The sequence below is a fragment of the Panicum virgatum genome, chromosome 5K (genome assembly GCF_016808335.1).
Source record: "Panicum virgatum strain AP13 chromosome 5K, P.virgatum_v5, whole genome shotgun sequence".
NCBI lineage: Eukaryota > Viridiplantae > Streptophyta > Magnoliopsida > Poales > Poaceae > Panicum > Panicum virgatum.
In genome coordinates this window covers 5,079,646-5,105,546 of record NC_053140.1, presented here as the reverse complement: position 1 = coordinate 5,105,546, position 25,901 = coordinate 5,079,646, and the positions used below count along the sequence as shown (strand labels likewise).

Genomic DNA, 25,901 nt, shown 5'->3' with positions numbered 1-25,901 from the left:
GAACTTGGAAGAAAAAAATATATGTTATGAGGACAAAGTGAAACATCATACAGGCAGGTTTTTTTCTCCATAACATTCGGCTGCAAGAACTAGTGTTCCACAGCTCATCCGCACCGGGATTGGGAGGCCGTGGATCGGGTCGGGAGGAGGGGCACCATGCTAATACTAGTCCCCTCCTCTAATCCGTCCTCCCTAACACCACCAGCAGCAGCACGAGGCTTGGCTTATTTTAATCCTAAAATAAAACAAAAGAAACAGCATGTATATACACGGCGGTTGATTTTCCGCTTCTCGCCGGCGGGATGGCCGGCGGTGGCTAGTGCTTGTCGGGCGAGGCGGAGGCTAGGCGGGAGGCGATGGCGGAGTGGTACATGGCGTCGTGGAAGCTCTCCGTCTCCATCATCCGCATCCGCAGCTGCCGCGCCTTGTCCTCCGTCAGCACGCCGAACCTCCGCGCGGCGCGCTGGTGCTGCGCCCCCTCCTCCTCCGCGGCCGGCTGCGCGTCGATGTAGTCGGGCTGGCCGGACCACCCCAGCAGCGGCGCCCACCACTTGGCGCCCCCGCCGCCGGCGCCGCCGCGCATCCTGGCCCCGCCGGCCGCCGCCGCCGCCGCGCACGGCCGGGCCGCGGGCGCCGGCGCCGGCGCGCGGACGGAGAAGGCGGCCATCCCGGTCCCGGACGACAGTGTCATCTGCGCAATCTTTTCTTTCCCCTCGGGCTTCGGCTTCGATGTGAATTGCGTTGCGGGCGGGTTGCAACTTGCAAGTTTGGAGCTGGATGTGCTCCGGCAAAGGTGGTGGTGGGATTATAAAGCCGGCGAGAAAGAAGGGAGGAGGAGGAACGGGAGGGAAACAGACGAGTGGATAAGGCGGGAGCGCGGGGCCGGGCGGGCACGCGGCGCGCTTTTCCGCGCGGGCCGTCGCTTTTCGGTGGTGGAGGAAGGGGAGACCCCCGGAGATGGGGAGCGTGCCCGTCACTGCGGTCTGGGCCCGGTCAATTGGCGTGCCCTTTTGGCTTTTGGGGGCAACTGGGACGGGACGGCTCGGCGGCTCCTCTGCCGTCCGGTTCGGGGGGAATCCGTTTCCAGCGTTCCACTGGCGGGGTTATCCCGTGGGCAACGGTGGAGCGGCGGCGCCGTCTTGGGTTCTGCTAGGAGTATTTTTCTCTCCCTCTCTTTTTTTTCTCTCCCGAAAAGGTGCTATTTTCTTTCTAGAAGAAAAGGAAACGGGGCCGCTGCAACTGGAGGTCGTTGGCGGGAACTAGAGAGGGTTCAACGCCGGTCGCTAGACCACGGCTGAGCAGCCAGCAGTGTGAACAAGGATAACAGCGGGGCTAAATTTGGATCTGCCCTGGAACATCTGGTAGTCTTCGAGATGTTTGTTGAAATTTTAGCAAATTACACATATATCTATTCGGTCATGTACTCGTATACTCCCTCCGCAGAGTTAAGATATTCATTTTTTTTTGCGTGACAACTCTTTCGGTAAGTCTTCCCCTTGAAAAAATAGTAGAGACCGTCGACGACTTTCTCGATAATAAATTTGGTTAAATTTAGCGAAGGGAGCATGATATTAGTTTGAGTTAGGAGCGAAGCTCAGCAACCGGATATTAGCTAGTCATATTTAGGTCAGTTTCAGTGGGAATGTCATAGACATAGTTATCTAGACTGGAATTTTAATAACTGTGTCAGTAGAGTGTCATGGTGACGGCACTTCTCTCACATTTCATGACACTCCTATCTTCTCTTTCATCATACTATTGGTACATGTTAGCAAATTTAATGTCCATGACACTCTTATGACACTACCACTGATATTGGCCTTAGTTTAGTTTGACTTCATTGGGACAAAATCATAAATGAATATATTTTATGACAAAAGAGAGTAATGTATTTATTAACGGTATCCAAACCAATCCATCAGCCTGGTTAGTAGAATGAGCTCCTCGACACCCTCATATACTCTTTTTTTCTTACTGTAACATACTCCCTCCGTCCCAAAATAAATGCAACTATAGAGTTAAAATTTTGTCCCACAAAGAATGTTAACTTTGAACTACTTACCACAAAAGAAAAGCAATTTTCGAAATATTCTTGCAAAAGACAACTAACACCTCAGGCCCCGTTCGGATTGCTGGAGAACTGTCTGCCTGGGCTAGAATAAACTGTAGCAGTTGGAATTCACTGTTACTGCTAGAGTTCGGCGGCCGTGCGGTAGGGGCGACAGCAGCTGGTTGAGCGGAACGGCTGGGCTGTTGCTGGGCTGATCATTCCAGCCAGCCTAGCCAATTTAGCTCATCCGAACAGGCTGTCATCCATTCATCACAAAAAGACAAGGAATATTTTGATAATTTTACACATAACATAGATTTGCGTGCTCGGTCGTAGAATCACATTTATTTTGGGACGGAGAGAGTAGATTGTCTAGTTAACTCCAATTATTATATTTGTTAACTCTGAAACATCATATATGGTACTCCATCAGTTCTAAATTATAGGTTGTTTGACTTTTTCGAATATAAGTTTGATCACTCGTTTTATTTAAAAATTTGTGCAAAATATCATATCTTTTGTCATGGCTTGCTTTGTCAATACAAGTTCTTCAAGAATGACTTAAATTTGACTATATTTGTACAAAAAATTTTAATAAGACAAGTGGTCAAACTTAATGTCAGAAAAGTCAAACGATCTATAATTTGGAGCAGAGGAAGTATATACTAGGGACCCTACATTGTAGAGAACGCAACAACAATGAGAGGGTATTGAGGCACAGCACATTACTATCGCATACTTCATCACGACTTGAGGTTTGAGAACATGGAAAACACAAGCGATCCGGCATTCTGGTGGAATGTCCGGTAACTAAAAAACAAAAGGAAAATGGCCAGGGAGAGAGAACCGCTAGCTTCATCAATTCTAGAGTTCTTGTGACTTGTGAGGGAGAGAAGCTGGTAATTCCACCTCCCACGCTATTGGCTGTTGCTACGCCGTCCTTTTAATTCCCAGCTCGTGAATAAAATCTCTTTTTCTGGTTTTGTTGCCACGCCCGACGGTGACCGGGGGTTGACGTACGTGGACGGATACTTTGGCCTCGCCGGCGCCCGGCGAGACAGTTGCCGCTTGTCCGCCAGCGGCAACTGGTCCAACCGCGTGTGCTGCTTCCTCCTTGCAGCCTCGCTGGCTGTGGCTGCCACGTCCCGCCTTCGCGGCGAGAGGGAGACCCTCCGTGTCCGCTAGCCGCGGCGCGGCCTCCGCGACCCTGCGTTTGCCCGGCCGCCGAGGCGTGGCGCACGTGGACGCCCCGCCCCGGTAGTAGTAGTAGTTGGTAACCCAATGTACTGATTGCTCCGGCGTCTGCGGCGCGCGACGCACCGGCGGCAGCCTGGGCCGATGCCTCGCCCCGCGCGCGCGCGTCTAGGCGCGGTGGCGCGACGGCGACGGCGACGGCGGCAGCCGCGGCCGCCGCGTGAACATTTAGCGCGGCGTGCACGTGCCGACGCCGGGCAGGGGCGGGGCCTGTTCATACGAACCTCCCGCGTCGACGCGCCGTGTCGTCGCTGCGCAGTTGCTCCGCGTTCGTCCTCTACTGGACGTACAGGAAGAAAACTCTAGCTTCTGTACCAAAGTGGCCATGATTCTCTATTGCCCTATTGGATTCGTACCTTGATGTTTCGCGTTAAAAAAAAGGAGTTCGCTTGCAAACGAGATGAGGACAGAATTAGTTATCGAATCGTTGCTGGGTACGCTAGCTGGATCTGGAGCAACGAGATCGAGGCGTCGCCTGCAGAGAAGTTCGTCGAATCCGCGCGCGTCATGTGTGCCGTCGGCATCTCGAAACATTCTTGTTTCAGAGAAGATTCTTTGACTGCAAGTTTGTGATCGAGCCAGACACCAGTACGTGCAATGTCTGAATATCCGAGCCGCGGTATATGCCAAGGAGGCCCCGGGCTTAGCATATACGGCGAGGATATTCGCTGGGGAAAATTAAAAAAAATGGACAGGAGTATAACACTGCTACACCAGTCCCAGGGGGTCTATTCATCGCCTTCTGCGATTGGAAGGCGTCCCATCGCAGAATCGAGCGCCGCCGCCGCGCCGCCTAGCCACCGCCGAGTCGTCTTCTCTTCGCCCCCGCCTTCGGCACCGCCCACCGGAAGTCCGGCCCGGCCGGCGGCGCTCCGCGCCGCCGCGCCCTCCGCCGGCCGAACCGCCTCCGCCGCCACCCCCGGCCCCCTCCTCTAGGTCCGGTGACCATTGGAGCCCCGGTAACCCGGAATCTAAAGGCCACCGCCGCCCTCCACCACCCCGGCCACCGGCAACCTCGCCGGCGGCCGCTCCGCCCACCTACCACCCTTCCCCGGCCAACTCTCCCCCTTCCCTACCTTGCAACCCTGCCAGCGGCCGTCCCCCAACCCCTTGCTCGAGGAAGAAGATAAACAGGGGGCGCCGTCGCCTTCTGCGACGCGACGGCTCCCACCCGCGCGCGCGATAAATAGACACGTCGACAGTCGCGTCCCTTTCCAGGAGGAAGTAAAACGAGCTGCCTGGAAAGCTGCGACGAGACGCTTTCGGACCTGGAGGTGATCTGGAGTGCTGATCCGGGCGAAAGGAACATCCGGGCCGAGTCAGTAATAATTTAGGCGGGCAGCCAGGTAAAATAAAAAAATCTGAACCTAATCAAAGGAGGGGTTTCTTTATTGGAACCGGATTCTTCTGTCACTTCCATGCGGGGTCGGACCTCCGCATCAGTGACCAAACTGTAGGGTGAAGTACCGCAGAAGATCCGTATTCCCTTATTGTATAATAGCATGTAGAGTGATGTGGAGATATAACAGATCAGGCCAAGGGTTCTTGGATAAGTACATCTTAGTTGAGACTTAAATGTTTGTATAAGCTATAATTTTTTTTTGAGATTATTGTATAAGCTATAATAAGAAGATCTGGTTATGCTTTGGTTACTTTGCACTAGTCAACTGGCGCTACTTTTGTATTTTGATTCATGACCATCTTTATCATTTTTTTTGTCAAGGATAGGCCCACTTCGATCAGGCCTCTACGTAGCAGCAGCAGCAGGTCGGTCGATCAAAAAGGAAAGGCCCGCTCTCTTCAAATTGGCCCATATTGACTTGCGCCGCCCGTAACAGCTTACGAGGCCGGCGGGCAGAATAGCCCGCAGCCGCAGGTGAAGGCCCCAGCCGAGCCGAACCGCTGGTGCCTGGGCCGCGGCGTGCTGGACAATGCAACCTGCTCGGCTGCTCATCAGTCTGCGGAGCATTCTCAACTATGTTCATCGTTGTTAGTCTTCACATTCACGGGCACTTTGTGCCCAAAAGCAACCTGAATGTTAGTAGTCTGACACGATTTGCACAGTTGAAGAGGAGCAAGCTGCATGTAACAGTGTAACTTAACAACAAAAATGAGGCAAGGGCCATCCGTACAGTCTATTTAAATAATGATATTTGATAAGGAGTACTTCGTTTCCCCAATTTCCCTTTCATATACGAAGACTATCTTGCATCTGTTCTCTCTTCTTACTCTTTCCAATCACTCCCTAGTTTACGCTATCTACCTTTCCTTACAAATTACACCCTCCACACAGATGCGTTGGGGTTAAAAGCCCAAGTACAACACCATTAGTAGTACATTACATGGCAACAATATTCACCTCAACGGACTGCAGCTTGAGGATCATCACTTTCTACAATAAAAACACTTCCCTATCTTCACAGGCTCGGCTGAACGGCATTTGAAGGAACCTACACCAGTGGAGGTGAAGCTGTTAAACTCAAATCCGCAGAAATGGAAAACCCCCTCTCTCCAAGAGAAGAAAGAGAAAGGTGAACTGTGCTTAACTAGAAGTACAGGACCATTACGAATTTGCGCCAGTGAAAATCTGCCTATGTTAGCAGCCACTGACATGCGTGGTGCGTACTTGACTACTTGTTCTTCCAAAGAAAAGAAAAGAACGCAAAATTCAACTGGTTGGCTCCTATTTGAAGCCAGCAAAAAAGGGAAAAGGTCAGAGGGTAAATCAGTTGGGCCATCACTAAATCATCTCAAATCTCCTTGTACACCTATTGTGGAACAAGATGCACGTCCATTATTACCTGAACCGGTCTTTCTTCACGTAGGCTTGAAGTTCTATGCTTTAGCTCTCCGCGATTAGTTGTGAGTTCATCCAATATCTCAGCATCAGGACGGCTAATGCAACTTCCTACCTCAGATACTTCATCCTCCTGTGCAAGGAACCAAATTTTAGATTAACCAAAGAAGTCGAACATACAAAGCACTGATGCACGGATTCAAGTAAAGGCGAGATGAGTTTATACGAGTGTGTGTTCGTGGGGGACGCCGTCAAGTTCTTCATACTCAGCTGCGTCCAATTCTCTCAATAAGATTGGGTCAAAAAACTTTGGGAGGAGATACTGCCGGATGAGTATCATAAGGAAGAAAGGCATCGGGAACAGAATACCCGCTATGGGTATCCATGTTATGCCGAAGCATATCAGGAGGTAAACCAACTGAAAGATCGTGAAGATGGCTATTGTTTTAGGAGGCACAGACTCCACAAAAGACGCATGAGGACCTTCAAGAACCCTGCAAACGTTACATCACAGGTTAGTGCACCGTCACTGGTCTTGGAATTGGTAGTTAATCACAAAGGAGGCACGGGCTCTCCATTATGCCATGTCCATCGAATTATTTAAATGAATTGAATAAATGCAGAAAAGAGATATTACTTGTAGCGTCGGCTTTCCGTGATGAACAAAAGTTGGATCCTCTCCCAGAACTGATTCCCTGGTAGACTGTCAATGGCCATGTAAGCAAAGTAACCCCAGAGAACCGATGTTGGTACCATCCTGATGACTGGCATAGCTCCAACACAACCACCAACCAATATGGATTGTAGCAGATTACTCAGTCTCTGTTCATTCACTCGAACAGGCAAGTGGGCTTCTATATGTTTCCGAGGGTCAAATTCTCTAGCCAATTTCCCTTCTTCATCACCTTCTTGCAGAACAGCATCCTTAAAGTTCTTCAATTCCTTATCAACAGAATCAGCCTGAAGGATCACATTTTTTAAGCATTATTGTCAATTTGTCATTTTATATTAAATTTTACATAATGAATAACATGGACAGCATTCAGGTAGGTAGTTAGGCATCAGATAAAAGTACTTCAGAAAGCAAAGATGCAGCAGAAGTAATATGAGCTTTGGAATGCAACAACATTCACAATAAAGTGCATTTGATAAATTAAGGGGAGTTTATGTAATTGATAAAGGCAAAGCCCTTTCTTGTTCCTAAGGATTTCAAACAAATTGCTGTAAGATACTAAGGCTTTGTTAATGATGAATATAAAAAGTCAAAAGACTCACATTCTGTTCACTGTCCATTTTGATGAAAACTTCTTGCATCTTGCCATATATTTCCAAACTGGTTGCACTTTTCCCTATGCTCTCCTTGGTAGTATCAACCATCTTTTTGCTTAGCAACTGAATTTAAAGAGATGGACATGTGAGTGAACCTGACTACCTTAGCATGCGACATAAATAAGTTTGAAGTTCACCAACCTGCCTCTTAAGGACAGCAAGACTTCTTGTGTGCATGGGAGACTGAGGAAGGACTCCATTAGATGGAGGTATGCCAATCAAACCGCAGAGCAGGACCTATGACGTTTATATACCATGAGAAAAGGAAATAAACTTCCATAATATTGAAGATGAGATCATGATAAACCGAGGCCTGTATCATATATCTATAGTAATGGAAAAGAAATAGATTGTCATACTTTGGTTCAACAAATGTGATTGAGTTTCCCGCAAACTGGTAAAAAACTTAAATCCAAATGGACACTCTAAATAAACAAATTGTATGACAGAAAGACTTAAATACCACGTACCATGACTCCAAGGACAAAAATGTCATAATGGTAGGCAGAAGGCTTCTTCAAATTATACTCCTTTTGCTGCGCCAACTGTGAAGCTACACTATGATCAAAGAAGTAAAGTCCTGCAACCATCAGAGCAGGCACAATGGCTCCAAATATATACTCCGGAGGGACAGAAATCAAATCCTAACAGTAAACATCAGTGAAAGCATTCAGAATTACATAATTTTTAGAGCGATCTCTATGAAAGTTTGCACCACAAAGATCACTAACATTTGCATCTCAGAATCGTAAACAATTGACCTATTACCTCCACTATGGTCCAGTGTCCCAATGAACTTGACTCCCAGGGAAGTGGAGACAACAGCCTCCTGGGGACTCCTGACGGCACCTTGCTTGGCAAGGTATATGACAATGCTGTCCACACAATTACCATAAGTGGGACACCATAATCAGCTATGAAGCTTCTAAGACATCCTGTAAATGGCAAATCAAGTTGTATGATTAGGGCACGAACAGCACTACAAAAGAAATAAACTAGAATATATGAAACAATTATTGGCTCACTTAAAAGAGCTAAAATACCAAAATGTAGTACATGATTAGAATTGTCCATATAAATTAACAACAGCCGAGGTGTGTGTGAGAGAGAGTGGGAAGGGGTCTGGGGGGATGGATGCTGGAGTTGAGGACCCATAAGAAAACATCAGGTTCTCTACCCAATCCCAACCTGATATGGCCCAGCCCAAACTGGAGTCTGCAGCCAAGACTAGCCGAAGCACAAACAAACTCAAGCCTGGCCTAGTCAAAACGGTCTGACATTCAGGTCCGATCCCCAATCCACTCTAAACAACAAATGTTATTCCCTCCATCCACTTTATTTGGAGTCAAATATTATAGTTTTTTACCAATAATTAGTCAAATTGTATACACCTTTACTGTGTACCAATAGATTAGTGCTTCAAACAGTTTCAATATAAGATTGATTTTGTACCAAATGACAATATATAAATATATAATAGTAGAAACTAAAGGTCAAGATCTACTTTTGGAGACTATTTATATACCAAAAACTAGCATATACCAACTTGTTTGGTACTTAAAGGCTTTGTTGCGGTTATTGTTGTATTTATATACACCAAAAACACACCTACAATAATGGACACGGGAACTATTATATAAGTACTTAGTATAATTTCATGGTTTCTGGGCTGGACTGTTGCTGGATCTATTGAATGGCCGCCGTTAACTTTGCATTTAAAGTTGCACTCAGCTTTAGATATAACAAGACAGATGTAAGGATATAAAATGAGTGACCAACCTACTCCATACAACCATGACCTTGCTCGTCTGGTCCTCAATGCGGTGTACAGCAAGCCAATGGAAAATATGACACCAAGTAGGCCATTGACATACAGCCACTGGAATTGGTGTATTGGTGAGCTGCTGTCTGCATCTTCAGGAACACTAAATTCACCTATGATCCCCTGCAGTAGACAGACCCTACGTTAAAATGCTTCTGCCATGGAAGAAATGGCTAGGATTTACTAGTATCATAGTACCTTGATTGCTTCTTGCAAGAACAAAATAGTGATTAACATCCCAAAAAGTTCTCCTGCAACCCTTGTAAATCTGCTAATAACATTGGAAGCATTGAACATTGCCAAAAGAAACAACATGATGGCAGTCCAGATGCAGACCCTACAGACAGGAAATATCGAGTTCAGTTTATCTGAAGCTTACACAGGTTCTGGTTTATTCTATTTAAGTCATTACCATCCGGTCCACGCTAAATATAGTTGCTCTCCCAGACCTTGCTGCTTTTTGGCAAAATTGTAGAGATAAGTGTACATGATAATAGTTGGTTCGGCAACTCCAACAATCAACAAAGGCTGCCCTCCAAGAATTGAATGTACGATGCCACATATCGCCGTAGATGCCAATGTTTCAACTGTTGTGAGTCTACCATCTGAAACAAACAGATTTGGTTTTGTTACTATTTATGTGATACAAGCCTAATTAGCATAGACGCAGGAGGTGGTCTCACTTGTTGCCGTGCTCAGTTGCTCTCCAAAGGCAATCACAGGAAGTGCGGAGGCAAAGAAGATATACATGGTAGGTGCCAATATCCTGATGATCCATTTGCAAGCAATACAGATACGCTATGAAAATTAACAGGAAACGTGAAGAGACAAGACACATCGAATGTACGATAGTTTGTACAAAACTGACCTGAAGCCAGAATGGAGTCCAGCAACCCAATCATGTCTGTACCAGGCTGCCCTTCCTTTGACATCAGCAATGACTCCCCTGAAGGGACTTCTTAGCAGATCCATAATCTGTCAGAGAGAAAATTTACTATTATAGTTGGCAAAAATTAACAAAATGGAGGGTGGATAGAAAATATTTAATCATGGTTAATATTAGGTCATCAGACGGCTCATCCACAAACAACTCAGGTAGAGCGCCGCCAAACACTAATTAGATAACAGAAAGTTTATCTAAAAAACAAGACCTAGCTGACCATCAGGCACGAAATAGCAAACGTCATTGTCACAACTCAAGCTCGTATACCCCTGTGCAGCAACTTCGTAAATAACAGTTCTAACAGTTAATTCAACCGGTATATCGAACTAGACTTTGTGCAAAACCCTTTGATGAATAACAGAGCAGAGCACCAAAAATTGTTCCAGCCAGTAGCTGCAGCTCACTGTTCGATCGAAGACGACACACCTCACGCGTGGGGCCCAGTTCTAACCCAGAGTTACGAACAAACAACTGCACGCATCAATTTTTCGATTGTGACTTTTAAGGAGGACAACTCACCAACTATAGTTACCACGTCAGGATACAGGAATGGATCAAACGAAGCAGTTAAAACGCACAGAAAACCCCCGCAACGCACGGCGAGTGCAGCTCATGTCATGTGCTACGAATTTTCAGGAAAGGCGAGCAGAGCAGGTGAGAAAACAGGAGCGCGAGATCCAGATGGGGACACCAAAAACCCACATGAACACAGAAACCAGAGTTACGAACAGCTCGAGCACTCCACCACCGCGCTAAACCGATCGAAACCAGCCGTGAAAACCCCAGATAATTCTCCCAAAAATCTCCAGATGGCTCATGGCTGGAGAGAAACAACACGCACATCACTTGGTCTAGTTGGTCGTTGGTTATAAAAACACACGCACGCATACATAGTGCAGTGGTGCGCGCAGGACTCGTGCATGCAGGCGCCGGAATCGTCTCACGAGCCACGACTCCAACCGCGCACATCACTGGGCAATCGAACAGAAGGAACCCGATCGGGGAGTGGATGCCGTACCGGTCGCGGAGCGGCAGCGGCGGCGGCGGCCGGGCGAGTTGACGGGCGGGGGCGGCGGGTTTGGATCGGTAATGCCGAGTCCTCCTCGGCGCGGCGCGGAACCCTATGCGGACGGAGGCGGCGGTCCGGGCCGCGGCGTGGTGGTGGGCTACTCGAGTCCTGCGAGTGCCGGTTTTTATAAACGACCGGGTCAAATTGGGAGGAGACGGGAGACATGGGAGGAGGGAGGAGGGAGGATTGGAGGAGAAGGCTCCCAGGCCATGCGTCCCATCTAGCAGGCGGAACGGAACAACAGTCAGGATAGCAGATGGAACTCCAAGTTGTTTTGATATTGATACGGTTTTTAAAAATGATTTTGATCACTAATTTTTTACTATAAAAAATTTATAAAATATAGTTAACATATACTTTTTCAAAATTATATTTCAAGATAAATATACTTATATCAATTTTATATTTTCAAACTCAACCTAAAAAAATTATTTATAGTCAAAATTTAAAATATTTAATTTAAAACAAACTCAAAACGACTTCCTGCAAGTACATAGTATACTAATCCTGGCTCCGATTTAGCCACCAGAACGTTCTTAACATTAACAAATGGGGCAGGGGATGGAATCAACTGGCACGTGGCGCGCGGATCCTCAGTCCGCCCCTGTGACGCGAGCGCCTCGTCCCGCTTGATTATTTGTGTGGCTATCTGGCCAATGGCCGCCTAATCTGCAGCTGTCATTGCTAGTATTATACTAAAGGACTTGGCCATTCCATCAGCGTCTAGTATATATGTAAATAAAACATGCAATACAAGTAGCATGATATATATATATATTTACTCTTATATATCTTTTCTTTCTTTTTTTTTGAAAGATTACTGACAGGTGACAGCAGGGTAAGCGGACGCGCGACTGCTGACAAACAGACTGATCGTTCCGAACAGCAGAACGAATTTGCATCAGGTGGCCGGCAGTTATTCAGACGTCGTTTTAATCAGTGATGCTTAGGGGCAACTGACTAAGCAATGCATTACTGTTCAGCGTATCTCTTTTTTTTTCAGATAAAGGGGTTATTGTGGCCTCTGCACTGTTCAGCACGCTTCCGTATCCCCATCACCACACCTAATAGTTGCATAACGAATTTTGAAGACCGTTTATAGACAGCACGCACGCAAGAAGGGTAAATGGCTGGCAGTCCATACTGACAGTATCTTTCAGAGGTTAGGCGCCGTGTAGAGCCTAGTGTCCAGCGCTGTCAGCTTCCTCCCTTCTTCCTCGTCCGGGTTTCGTTTCTTGTGCGGTGGAAAAGTAGGCAGCAGGCTTTCAGGTCCCCAGCAGGATTCTCCGAGCAAAAAGGAACGGAGGACGACGACTCGAGTCGCGGGGCATTATTTGGGGAAGGCAAAGGCAAGCCTGGTTCGGCCGTCCCGTGGACAGAGACACGGGCTGGGGACGCACGGCAGCCGGCGACGTGCCCCCCAGATTGCCGGCTCGGGACCAAAGCGTTTGTTATCGCCGGCGTCCATGGGTTTTTTTGTTTCGAGCGGCGAGGTCGGCGTCGCGCGGATCTTGTAGGTTGCAGCTGATCTGGTGCCTGGAGAGATTTTAACGGGAGACGCGGTAACCTCCTCGGATATGATCCCCGTCACGGTGGCTGACGGTCGCTGCGGGGCCAGGCCGGTGAAGTGCACGGGTGCACGAGAAGACCGCAAGGAACAAAAAGGAAAAAAGAGCAGCGGCGCAGCCGGGACACGCTCGCTCGTTTCATGTCGTCGCGCCATCCTTGGATCCGAAACCGCGGCGCGCGAGGCAGCCGTCCCGTGCGATTCGAGGACTAGACAGCAAAGCCGGCGAAAACCACAGCCGCACCTGCCGATCTTTTCCCGTCGTCTTGTACGCATGGACATTTCGGAAGTGGCAGTCACATGCACGGTGCCGGTCGGTGCGCCGACGGCGACTCTCGCCGTCTCGCGCCGGCTTTCTTCCTTGGCGTCGGCGCGGTGAAAACTACAGCCGCCCGCTTTTTAGCTTTTTGTACGTTGGATATTTTGGAAGCGGAGGCGAGCGCAGGGCGGTCGGACGGGCTCGGACCAGGCCCAGGCCGGCCGGGCGTACTGTCGCTGTAGCACGGAGCACTTTGAAAGGGTAGGCCATTTTTGCTGTAGCACGTAACAGAAAGTGAAGGTAAATATCTAGTTTTTCCTTGCGATGACCGTCCTCTTTCTGACTTCTGAGAGGTCAGGTCAGAGATATTTTCGTCGAGCGACTATTCTTCGCGACAGTGAACCCAACAGAGTACTTGCTGTGTCTAACGACGACGAACGAGGCACCGTCTCGGTGACCCAAGCCGTGGAACGTAGCAAGCCTAGCAGAGGCACACTAGCCAATAGCCTGCTACAGTAGTAGTAACTTGCCAGGCTTGGGACTTTAGAGAGACTCGAGGCCTCGCAGCAGGAAGATGGAGAGCGACGCGGTCCGGAACCGGCGCGTATCTAGCTTTCCGCACCGAACCAACAGCAGCGCGAGACCTAGATCGAGCTGCCCAAAGCACTCAGCCATGAATCATGATGGGGCCTGCCTTCTCCTCCTCCTTCCGGCATGCCGTGTTGGGAGCTGGAAGGCCTTGCTCGAGCTGTGGCCCGAACGTGATGTGTGCGGAGCTAGGAACGTGCCTGCCGTTGAGCGGATCTGGGTTTCCAGAGCTTGCCGATGGGGATGGATGTTCTGGCGGTGGGTCTCGGGCCATGTTTGGTTACATGTCAAATCACAATTGCACAAAAAGACAAACGTCTGCATGGAGTACTAAATGAAGTCTATTTGCAAAACTTTTTTAGGAATGGGTGTAAATTTTCGAGACGAATCTAATGAGCCAAGTTTCATCATGATTGGCTACAGTGATGTTACAGTGACCGCGCTCAATCATCCTCTAATCATGCGGTCAAAGGCCTCATTAGGTAGAGCAACTGCTACAGTACCACAGTTGTGGATGTAATTTTATAATTAGACTTTATTTAATACCCCTAATTAGTGGTCAAAGCATCATTTCTCTCTCATCAAAACATTTTCACACTTCAACCAAACATGGCCTCGTACTCTCACAGTATCGCCGTATCACCGTGGCCTTGTTTGGTGATGCTAGATTTCTAGCACGCACAAATCCCGAAAAAAGAACCTCGCATGCATGAAGCACTAAATGAAGTCAATTTGCAAAATCTTTTTAGGAATGGGTGTAACTTTTCACGACGAATCTAATGACGGTAATTAATCGATAATTAGCTACAGTAACCATTCTCTAAATCGCGCGGTCAAAGGCCTCATTAGATTCTTCAGGGTCACTAGCACGGGTTCCGAAATTGGTTTTGTAAACTGACTTTGTTTGACACTATAATTAATGGTCAAAGTTTATACTATTCATATGGTGCTAGAATTCTAGCATGAACCAAACAGGCCCCGTATCGCACGAACAGTGACGTTGTTTGCCAACCGGCACCCTGCCGGTTTGGACTTCGGGCCCTGTACCGGCCATGCCACGTGTGCACTCTTCTGCAACTTCTAATCCAGTACTAGGGCCTTATTTGGCAGGGCTCCAATAGCGACTCCAAAACCGGCTCCAGCCAGAGCCCTGCCAAACGATGCAAAATGCACCGGCTTCAAGTCGGGAGCTGCCCATGGAGCCGGTGGCGGCTTCCACAGGCGGGAAGGAGCTCGGAAACCTGGCTCCACACGACTCCAGCAGCACCCCACCGTTCTGTCATCCAAATGTATCTCTAAACTTCAACGTAATTACAACGAATTTGCCACTCCCTCATTCTACTTCCAACACCTCTATCACTTCCCCTCCCTCCCACACAAAAACAGAGGCGGCGCCCCGTGAATCCTCTTGGGTGGACGCCGGCGGCCAGGGAGGGCACCTTGGGCACCGGAATCGATGGATCCACTCCGGCGGAGGTCGATCCAGGCTTCGGTAGCGGCGGGTCCCTGTACAGGATGGATGGCACCCTAAGGCCAGGCGGAGCTATGGCGGCTGGCCAAGGCGCGGCGCATGCGCTGAAGGCTGCAAGGGGGAGGGGCGTGGACGCGGCGTGGCCCAGCTCCCCGGCGGCCGCTGCGATTACCTCCCCAAGTGCAGGGGCCGGCGTGGTTGCCGGAGGGGCGGCCATGGTGGGGGAGGCGCGGCCGGAGGGCGCCGACGGGAGGAGGAGGTGTGAGCGGAGGGCGCCGCTTGCGGAGGAAGGCGCGGGCGGAGGCCGCCGCCATCGGTAGGTGGAGGCACAGGCAGAGGCCACCGGCCAGTGGAGGAAGGAGGCACACGAGAGAGGAGGAAACGGATTAGAAGAAGAGAGAAAGGAAGGAAATAAAATAAAAATAAAAAGAATGGAGAAAAAATAAAAAATAGCGAAGGGCATATTGGACATTTGACCTCTTCAATCCGTTGATGAAAATATGGTGAAGTCGTTTTGTCAAATATTTTCCAAAACAATTTCAGCTTCACCACAGAAGCCATTCCGCCAGAAAAATCGAAGCTGGAGCTATTTTTTGAGTAACCGAACCCGAGCCAAACAGAACTAGTCTTGTTTCGTGCTGGGGAAGAGGTCAGTGTGGTGGTGGCTAGGTTCTGTAGTGAAGGGCTTCTTAGGGTCCGCTTCGTTTTTATTGGGCCTGGTTTGGTTTTGTAGTGGTGGGCTTGTTTGGTTACGCTTCGTTTTTATTGGACTTGGCCTGGTTTTGCAGTGGTGGGCTTGTTTGGTTCCGCTTTCTTTAGCTCGCTTTATAATGGCTTCAAATTTTGTACCCTGCCGTACCGTTTTATTGGCCAGGTTGGGCTTACCACATCGTAAATGGGCTAGGCCCGTTGACTTGTTTAGTTCGTTTTGTAAAAATTTCGAAATCAAATCTTTTCACATTTAAAGTATCAAATATAGGCTAATTATAAAACTAATTACAGAATTCGTCTGTAAACTACGAGACGAATTTATTAAGACTAATTAATATATTGTTAGCATATGTTTACTGTAGCAATTTATTGTCTAATTACGGGCTAATTAGACTCAAAAGATTCGTCTCGCAATTTACAGTCAATCTGTGAAAACTGATTTTTTTTTTCATCTATGTTTAATATGCTATGTATCCAAATATATTTTTTGAAAGCACGGCAAGAGGATTGCCGTGGCTAAATTTTATTAGAAATGGAAGAGAAAAAACACTGTACAGAGAGAGGGAAAAAACAAGGCAACGAAAGTCACCTGTATCCAAATATTGATGTGTAAAATTTTTTTACGGAGAAAAACAACACTATGGTGCGTAGAACAACCATCACAGACCTATCAGTTGAACTGTTCCAGAGGCAGAGGTCAATGTCATACTGTCATACTATATTTTTGAAACGAGGGCAGGAAGGCAGAGGTAGTGACTAGTGAGGTACGAGTTCTTTTTACTTGGCCATGCATATACACCTCATACAAACCACTACAATTTGTTGCAAACAATTCGTCACCCTACAAGCTGAGGCTAGTCATCTCGTATCATATGCAATGCGACCTAGGACTGTACTGACAGAGCAGCGCCGGCTTCAACCTTCTCGCTGCTCTTGGTCCCAAGATCCGGCGCAGCGGGCAGGGCGGCCACCGCGCTCGCGTCCCTCTCGTGCCTCCTCGTCTCGCTGAGCTCCGCGACGTGGCGGATCATGTCGGTCAGGTCGGCGTACGACGACCCGCCTTCCTCCACGGCTGCCCTCGCCTTCGCTGCGATCTCCTTGGCCCTCGCCCGCCTCGCGGCCCCCTCGGGGCCCTCGTCCATCAGCTCGGCCACCGCCCTCTCCACGTCGACGCTCAGCACCTGCACCCCCTCGGCCTCCGGGGGCAGGTTCATCGCGGGCACCGTGACGCCGGACCTGACGCCGACGTCGAGGACGTCCACGAGCAGCCGCTCGCTGGAGAACTGGTCGACGAAGTTGGGCCACGTCAGCACCGGCACGCCGTGGGCGATGGCCTCCAGCGTCGCGTTCCACCCGCAGTGCGTCAGGAAGCCGCCCACCGCCGGGTGCGAGAGGATGGTCACCTGCGGCGCCCAGCCCCGGACGAGGAGGCCCCTGTCCCTGACGCGCTCCTCGAACCCCTCGGCGAGCCACGCCCGCGCGTCGGCGTCGGACTTGGCCTCCTTGACGGCCCAGACGAACGGCCGCCCCGACGCCTCGAGGCCGCGGGCGAGCTCGATGAGCTGCTTCGCCGGCAGGCGCGCGATGCTGCCGAAGCTGATGTACAGCACGGACGACGGCGGCCGGGCGTCGAGCCACGAGACGATGCGCCCGGCGTCGACGTCCGCGCGGTTGCCGCGGCCGGCCTTGGCGTCCGCGTCGAAGCCGGTGGCGCACGTCGGCCCGATGGCCCACGTCTTCCGGCCGAGCGCCGCCGCGTAGCGGTCGACGAAGACGCCCTCGATGTCGCGGAACGTGTTGATGACCAGGCCGTCGGCGGTGGCCTCAGCGTCGTCCACATCACGCTGCAAGCTCTCCACACCGGGCCACTGGAAGAAACCCCGGAACGTGGCCTTGCTACCGACGGCTCGCACCGGGAAGTCCGGCACCTCGAACGTCTCCAGATCGTCGGCGACGCGGTCGTAGACGCCGTGCTTGGCCAGGTTGCGCGTGGCGAGGAGGTAGTAGGCCGCCGGGCAGTGCAGCACCAGGCGCGGGATGCCGTGGCGGGCGCACACCCCCGCCGCCCACGGGCTGCACGAGTCGGCGACGACGCAGTCCGGGCGCCGCGGCAGCGACCGCACGTACTCCTCCAGCGGCGCGTCCATCTTCCAGACGGACTGGAAGAAGGCCACGAAGTGCTCCCTCTCCACCACCATGTCGACGTTCTCCATCCCCTCCGGCAGCCCGAGCCCGGGCCCCGGGAACGCGATCTCGGCGAGCTCGACGTCGAGCCCCGCGCGCCTGGCGCTCTCGACGGCGGCCCGGTTGCGCGCGGCGTTGACGGGCGTGGTGACCACGGTGGCGCGCGCGCCGCGGGCGGCGAGGAGGCGCGCCAGGTCCACCATCGGGATGATGTGGCCCTGCGCCACCAGCGGCACGAGCAGGAAGTGCAGCCCCGCCATTGCCGCTCTCGCGCTAGCTGCCATGGCGGGCGCGCGCGCGCACTTTATAAACAGAACTGCTACCGACAGCTCGTCGACGCGCGGCACGACCGATGCCGAGGCTGCAAGCCCGGAGAGCTCGAGGTTGACGGCGTGACGGGCACAACCACGCCTGGCGTGCACGAGGATCCAAGGAACCCTTCTACTGGCCGAGAAGGGCCGACGACACGGAGCGTGAGGCCGAGCCACGGGGTCCCGGGGAGATGGCACGGGCGCACAGTACGTCAGAGAACATGGCAGGACAGGACAGGTCAGGTCAGGTCAGGTCAGGTCGCTGTAGACTGTGGTGGCTGGTGGGCGCAGCGTCGTGTTTGGAGTTTGGGTTGGCGACACGGGATGTTGCGGCGGTGGCCAGACTCTGTACAACGCAGATGGCAAGTTGGCAACCACGGCGGGCGGAGCTGTTCTAGAAGAAAGGGGAAAGCTTCAGTGGCCAAGGAGGGGTTGAAGCGCTGACGTCGGCGCCGAGCGAAGCTCCGCTGTCGCCGTCTCCGGAGTCCAGCGTCTCTTGGCCTCTCGTGGCAAGCAAGTCCGCGGAACCACATGAATGGTCGCCGCAGTGCACATCTCGTGTTCAAATCATCAATGTGCGGTGCCGGTGCCGGTGCCGGTGCCTGACCTGTCTGCAAGTGATACTGCCGTGATACTGTCTCGTGTTCCAATTCGATACAGCCTTTTCTTCTAGAAGAAAGAAACAATATTGTTTCAAAAAAAAAGAAAGAAACAATAGGCTACACTGCTACAAAAGTACCTTATTTGCTAGTGCTCCGACTGTCTTCTAAAGCCTCTACTTCTTGGGCAGTCATGATACAAATTGTGCATCTTAGCTCGGATAAGCCGTTCAAAGATACTCCCCTCCGTCCCAAATTACCGATCATTTTAGCTTTTATAGATGCATCTATAAAAGCTAAAATAACTAATAATTTAGGATGGAGGGTAACAGAAAATTGATCCCCAGTCGATACATCAGATGTGGAGATAGCAGGTCACGGACTGAAATAAGATGCATGGCATATCGTCATGAATAATGATGATCAAAGAAGGAAGTGGACATAGGAGAGCGAACAAAGTAATAGACCAAACCAAACGCCAAAGAGGAGAAACTTTCAACCAGCATGCGCCAATGCATCAAAATCAGACAAGAGACTATCTTTATCCTGGCAGTAGAGAAGCAACCGAGAATATCCTAGAAATTTATATAATACCTGCCGATGATGTGACAGATTCCCATGAGTAACCACAACAAAGTATTTCTTGGTAGGCAGTAACTATCGTGCAAAGTTGCAAGTGCATCTTTCCAAAATGATGAGACCCAATGACCCAGTTTTGCATAACCTTTGCCCCAACAATAATGCTGGCAAGTCGAACCGAGTATCACCAGCAAGATCAAATGTTGCTGCCTTTTTCAGGCTGAACCATGGCTAAAATGAAACATGCAAAAATCATTTGGGCAACAAAAACAGGATACCATAGGTAGGGGATAGGACAGCAACACCATGTAACGATTTGGATGTGACATATCAGAACCAACGGTGATTGGATTAAGTATTTGCTTACCCGTTTTATCCACAGGAGTATTTCAGAAGTGCACGGCTATAAATTACGGGCCATGCGACATATTAGGCAGTAACACTGCTAATCTCCACCACCTGTTGTCCAGTCGGACAGCCTGAAAATCACTATCATGGTTCAGGACTAAAAGAGCTCTATCCATATAGTTTTAAGTAACCACGTTTCTATAAGTGACGTGTGAACATGCGTCACCAAAGCTGTAGGCAAGTTGATCTCCTGCTGGCCTGCCACCGCACCAATTGAGCCCCGACGCTTATCACCTGGGCATGTCGCTTTCATAACACGATGAGGCCCAGGCACAGGCACTGCATATATCTCAGTTGCCATCTCCTTCAGTTCAAACAGCATACAACCTATCCAGAACAACTTGCGCGTGCTTCTGCAGATCTCATCAGTCCTAGCTTCATTTCACCATCTTACAACCATGGCCTTTGCCGGCCAAGCACTCACCGATAACCAGGAAGCCTCAGAAAGGAAGCACTTCGTGCTGGTTCCACTGATGGCACAGGGCCACACTATCCCCATGACTGACATGGCACGCCTGCTAGCCGAGCATGGTGCACAGGTTAGCTTCATCACCACACCGGTGAACGCCACAAGGATGGCAGGGTTCATCAACCACGTGCAGGCAACGGGCCTCGCAATCCAGTTCGTCAAGCTCAACTTCCCCGCTGTTGAGTTTGGCCTGCCTAACGGATGTGAGAATGCCGATATGATCCAGTCAAGAGATCTGTTCAAGAATTTCATGGAGGCCTGCGCAGCACTTCGGGAGCCACTTACAGCATACCTCCATCAGCAACACCCATCTCCAAGCTGCATCATATCTGACATGTCACACTGGTGGACTGCTGACATCGCAAGGGAGTTTGGTATCCCAAGGCTCACGTTTAATGGCTTCTGCGCCTTCGCATCCCTTGTAAGGTATTCTATGTTGATATAAGGCAGGCATATGTTCTTATTAAAAATACCTGCCACCCAAAAATAGGAGTGAGAAGACATAGATTCCTTTTAGAAAAGAAGCACATTAGCATACAGTTAGGAACATCTTTTTATGACTGTAAAACAAACGAAAAATAATAATCTGAGTACTACTGCTTAGTAGCAGTATTTTAGTTTACACTCGAACGTGTTACATAAAAACTGCCAGTGAATACCTATAGTATAACTATATCTTGCAGGTACATCATTGTCCGCGACAACTTATTGGAACACGTTGAAGATGAGAACGAGCTCATTAACTTCCCAGGATTCCCTACGCCACTTCAGTTGACAAAGGAAAAATGCCCTGGAAGCCTATCTGTTTATGGTCTTGAGCAAATCCGTAAAAACATTTATGAGGAGGAGATAAGATCCAGTGGTGTTGTCATGAACAGCTTCCAAGAGCTGGAGACTTTGTACATAGAGTCCTTTGAGCAGATTACAGGGAAGAAGGTCTGGACAGTGGGGCCAATGTGTCTGTGCAACCAGGACATAAACGCAATGGCTGCAAGGGGAAACAAGGCCTCAATGGATGAGGCACAGTGCTTGCGATGGCTTGATTTGATGAAGCCAGGTTCGGTGACCTTTGTTAGCTTCGGCAGCCTTGCCTGTACTGCACCCCGGCAGCTTGTTGAGCTGGGACTAGGACTGGAAGCTTCCAAGAAGCCATTTGTCTGGGTGATTAAAGCAGGAGATAAGTTTCCACAAGTTGAGGAATGGCTCGCAGAGGGTTTCGAAGAACGAGTGAAGGACAGAGGCTTGATCATAAGGGGCTGAGCGCCACAGGTATTGATCCTGTGGCACAAGGCCATCGGAGGTTTCATGACACATTGTGGGTGGAACTCAACAATAGAGGGCATCTGTGCAGGCATACTGTTGGAATATAAGTGAATTGCCCACCTCTCCCCATCAGCTTAAGCTTTTGGGTTGAACTGGTCGGTGCATGCAACTCAATATGGTATCAGAGCCAGAGATCTCGTGTTCGAAACCTGGTTAGCGCAATTACAACAACAACAACATAGCCTTTTTTTCCCAAGCAAGTTGGGGTAGGCTAGAGATGAAACCCAAAAGAAATAAGTTCAAGGTTCAGGCACATTGATACCTTGGCCTGGTTAGCGCAATTAAATAAAATAATTGCTGCTCGCTCCTATTCCACGTTTGAGGCATGAGGGAGCCTCCACGTGAGGGGGAGTGTTGGAATATAAGTGAATTGCCCACCTCTCCCCATCAGTTTAAGCTTTTGGGTTGAACTGATCGGTGCATGCAACTCAATACATACCAATGATCACATGGCCACACTTTGCAGAGCAGTTTGTGAATGAGAGGTTGGTGGTGGATGTGCTGAAAACTGGGGTCGAGGTTGGAGTGAAAGCAGTGACACACTGGAGGCAAGAACAAACGGAGGTTACAGTGACAAGGGATGCGGTGGAGAAAGCAGTTTCCAAGTTGATGGATGATGGGGAGGCTGCAGAGGAGATGAGGACAAGAGCGAAGGAATTTGGTGTTAAAGCAAGGCAGGCTTTGGAAGAGGGTGGATCTACATATAACAATATAAATATATTGATTCAAGAAATGGGAAACCAGGCAAATGCATCTGGCTGAGCGTAAGACAATACAAAAGTCCGATCATTATAAATGTATTTTCAGATTAGCCAATATTCTGAATCAGGCAGACTATCTAGTGATAAGATCAAACTCTTAAGTTACCCCACAATCTGGTCTGCACATTGTTACTTAGTTTCATAGCAATCAGCATATTGTGATGAGTTGTATCCTTTAGAATATGCTAAGTTGCTAACCTCTTCTCTTGTATGCCTTTAAACCATACTTCAGGACTAACCTCAATAACTCCATTGCTCGAACCTGTTGTTTGTTCTCTTTGAAAGACCACACCATACTAAGAATGAAGGTTACTCTAAAATAAATCTTAACAAGTAAAGATATTTATCAACCAACTGTGTGCATCTCTACACATATCACTGTTTGAAAATTCCTCATGGCATTAAAGGAGGTATATAAAAACTGCGTTTCTTAGATCTTATTAAGATTTATCAAGATTCACGAAGAAGGTGTGAACCCGGACTTAAATACACTTTGTGTAGCTCAATATTTCAAATTCGTTAGAGTTTCAAATCCAACAGGATCAAACCTATTGAAGCCACAGATCTGAGAAACGATGAGCGTACCTTGTTTTATGAAAGCCCAAACTGTAAGAATCCACAAGACAACCAATTAATCAAATGTTTGATATCATGCAGCTTTGCCAAAATAAACTGTTTCACACCATAGACAAGCCAATGCTACAGCAAGTATTTCTTCAATGGAAAACTCTACAAAGTTAAATCTAAGAGTTACATAATGGTGACATTTAAAGTACCTAATAAATTATGTAGCACTATTTGAATTTTCAACATGCAATAATCTGAATCGGAAATATTCTGAATAAGACAACGAAATATTCAGATGAAAAGAGAGAAAATCCCCTTCAATACCTAACAGACAAAGATAGAACACATTTCTTATGACATGTCGTAGAACATGTATTAGTACCTTTCTTTAAACAAATGATGTGCCAGCAGAACCATCAGCTATGCCAAGGTTTACATCAAGGTGTTAACATGCAACAAGAGGAGCTCAAACAGAATATAACATGAAGGCTCTCCTAGATTAATGATACTATCAATCTTCTCGTTTCACTTCCTGAACTGCAGTGAATACTACATTTCAAGTGAAAGCTTGTGCTCGCCATCAAGTGATCACTCAAAGCTTAGGCCCCATATATTCAGTCGTCTTATCTAGCTGATGCATATGATGTTACCAATAGTCTTTACAAGAACAGAGTCCATGTCGAAAATGATGGAAGCGTGTCCTGTCCCTCACAACTATCACCCTTCCATACAACCTTGATATCAACTTAATTGCATTATGGCAATCCAAACACATCCTCAAGTTTTTCACAATCCTTATCACAGTATTAGGTTCTGAACTGAGTAATGCAAAAGCAATTGCTAGCTTCTCGCTGTGCCAATAAATAACCTTCTGCTTTTCCTCCTCTGCAACTTCAACAAAGACCTCAGTTACATCAGGAAAATACCCAACATTCCTTAAATCGGCGATTATATTCTCCAACTTAGAGTAGATTTCGTTGCTCATAGGATGAGACCGCTCACCAGCTACAAATTCATGAATCATGCCATTCATTTCGATCAGACTGCAACCAGGTTCTTTCTTTATTCCTTTCTTCATTATTGCCTGCCTAAGCCGTCGGACATCTTCCCATCTGTTAGCTTTTGCATACATGTTGGACAAAAGAATGTAAGCTGTGCTGTTCTCTGGATCCAGCGCAATGAGGCGCTCTGCTACCGATTCACCTATCTCTGAATTGCCATGAACCCTGCAAGCTGCCAGCAGGGTCCCCAAAATAGTGGAGTTGGGTGTCATTGGCATTTGATCTATTGTCTCCAATGCTTCCGTAATTTTCCCAGCTCGGCCAAGAAGATCTACTATGCATCCATAATGCACCACATTTGGGGCAATATTATAGGTCTCAGTCATGCTGTGAAAGAACTCCTGTCCTTTGTGAACCAAGCCAGCATGGGTGCAGGCTGTGAGAACACCAATGAATGTCACCTCATCTGGAGCTTCCGAAACACTGATCATTCTGTGGAACATGTCAATTGCCTCTTCCCCATGACCATTCACCGCGAGACCAAGTATGATAGCTGTCCAAGTAAACTTATCTCTGCTGTGCATCCCGTTAAATACATCCAATGCTCGCTCAACACTTCCACACTTGGAGTACATGCCTATAAGTGCATTGCCAACAAAAACATCCATCCTAATCCCTTGCCTGCTCATGTAAACCATCACCCATTCTCCGATCTCCAATGCACCTAGCTGCGCGCAAGCAGTGATCACGCTCACCATGGTGAACTCATCTGCCGTCACATTGCTGTACTGCATCTCACGGAACATCTCCAATGCCTCCCTGAACCTGGCAGCCTGTACATAACCATCAATCATTGCAGTCCACAGAACAGCGTCCCTCTCAGGCATACCGTCAAACAGTTCTCTGGCTCGATCAACCTGGCCTAATCTCGCAAGCCCAGAAACCAAAGATGTCCAGGCCACCACATTCCTCACTTCCATGTCCTCAAACAACCTCCAAGCCGAGTCTATGTCAGCGCAATCGACGTACATACCAACCAGGGCGCTCTCCACCTTCAGGTCCGGCAACACCCCGCTCTCCACCACACGCTTGTGCACCTGCACCCCGAGCAGCAAGTCCCTGCCCTTCCCGCAAGCAGAGAGCACCGAGACGTACGTGACCGGCGTGGGCGCGGCGCCGGCCCGCACCATGTCAGCAAACGCGCGGCTTGACTCCCCGAACCGCTTGCCCCTGCAATGGCCAGAGATCAGCGCGTTCCACGCGACGGGCGCGCCGCGCGAGTCCAGCAGCGCCGCGCGCGCCGCCGCGCCGTCGCCCACGGCCGCGTAGGCCGCGACCAGCGCGCTCGCCTCGTGGGCGCCGTGGCCCAGCCCAAACTTGACCACGTGCGCGTGGACGGCGCCGGGCGCCGCCGCGGCGGGGCCGCCCCGCCGCGCCACCGCCTTCAGCAGGGGCGGGAACGTGTAGGCGTCCGGCCGGAACCCGCGCGCCAGCATGCCCGCGTAAGCCGCGAGCGCGTCCCCATCCGCGGGGGCAAGCTCGCACGCCGCGCGATAACCGGCGGCGGCGGGGGGGCCCCGGCGCGGGATTCCGTCGAGCAGGCCGCGGGCGCGCGACGGCCTCAGCAGCATACACGCCGCGGCGCGAAGTAACAGTGGGTAACTCGCCGCCGGTTACCGCGCAGCGGGGGACCCCGGAGGGGGGTGGGAGGGGTGTGGGGATGCCGGAGGCGCCGCGGTGGCTAACTGCGGAGAGGGCGCGCGCAACGGCAACGCGAGCCGCCGTCTGGCTAGCCTGTGCGCGGGCCAGCGCCGGCGGACGGGTAGGTGTTTTTTTTTT

General features: G+C 49.7%; 4 protein-coding genes and 1 pseudogene across 4 annotated transcripts; 1 reads left to right on the top strand and 4 right to left on the bottom strand.

Moving 5' to 3' along the window:
• On the bottom strand, positions 1–893 carry LOC120705827. The gene has a single exon (XM_039990359.1). It carries the CDS (start codon positions 689–691, stop codon positions 317–319), a length of 375 nt encoding a protein of 124 aa, XP_039846293.1. The 5' UTR covers positions 692–893; the 3' UTR covers positions 1–316.
• Positions 894–5,419: 4,526 nt separating this feature from the next.
• Positions 5,420–11,467, bottom strand: LOC120705826 (boron transporter 4-like). Its single transcript, XM_039990358.1, has 14 exons — positions 11,214–11,467; positions 10,121–10,227; positions 9,936–10,018; positions 9,665–9,857; positions 9,451–9,589; positions 9,210–9,375; positions 8,199–8,365; positions 7,901–8,074; positions 7,572–7,667; positions 7,377–7,493; positions 6,739–7,061; positions 6,328–6,595; positions 6,106–6,234; positions 5,420–5,754 (listed from the first exon to the last, which is right to left on the bottom strand). The coding sequence occupies exons 1-14, from the start codon at positions 11,427–11,429 to the stop codon at positions 5,722–5,724; spliced, it is 2,211 nt and encodes a 736-aa protein (XP_039846292.1). The 5' UTR covers positions 11,430–11,467; the 3' UTR covers positions 5,420–5,721.
• A 5,086-nt stretch (positions 11,468–16,553) lies between these two features.
• On the bottom strand, positions 16,554–18,460 carry LOC120705824 (UDP-glycosyltransferase 73C5-like). The gene has a single exon (XM_039990356.1). It carries the CDS (start codon positions 18,326–18,328, stop codon positions 16,745–16,747), a length of 1,584 nt encoding a protein of 527 aa, XP_039846290.1. The 5' UTR covers positions 18,329–18,460; the 3' UTR covers positions 16,554–16,744.
• A 1,403-nt stretch (positions 18,461–19,863) lies between these two features.
• On the bottom strand, positions 19,864–25,901 carry LOC120705823 (pentatricopeptide repeat-containing protein At2g29760, chloroplastic-like). Its single transcript, XM_039990355.1, has 3 exons — positions 23,444–25,901; positions 23,080–23,100; positions 19,864–20,883 (listed from the first exon to the last, which is right to left on the bottom strand). The coding sequence occupies exon 1, from the start codon at positions 25,691–25,693 to the stop codon at positions 23,708–23,710; it is 1,986 nt and encodes a 661-aa protein (XP_039846289.1). The 5' UTR covers positions 25,694–25,901; the 3' UTR covers positions 19,864–20,883; positions 23,080–23,100; positions 23,444–23,707.
• Positions 20,272–22,755, top strand: LOC120705825 (annotated as a pseudogene).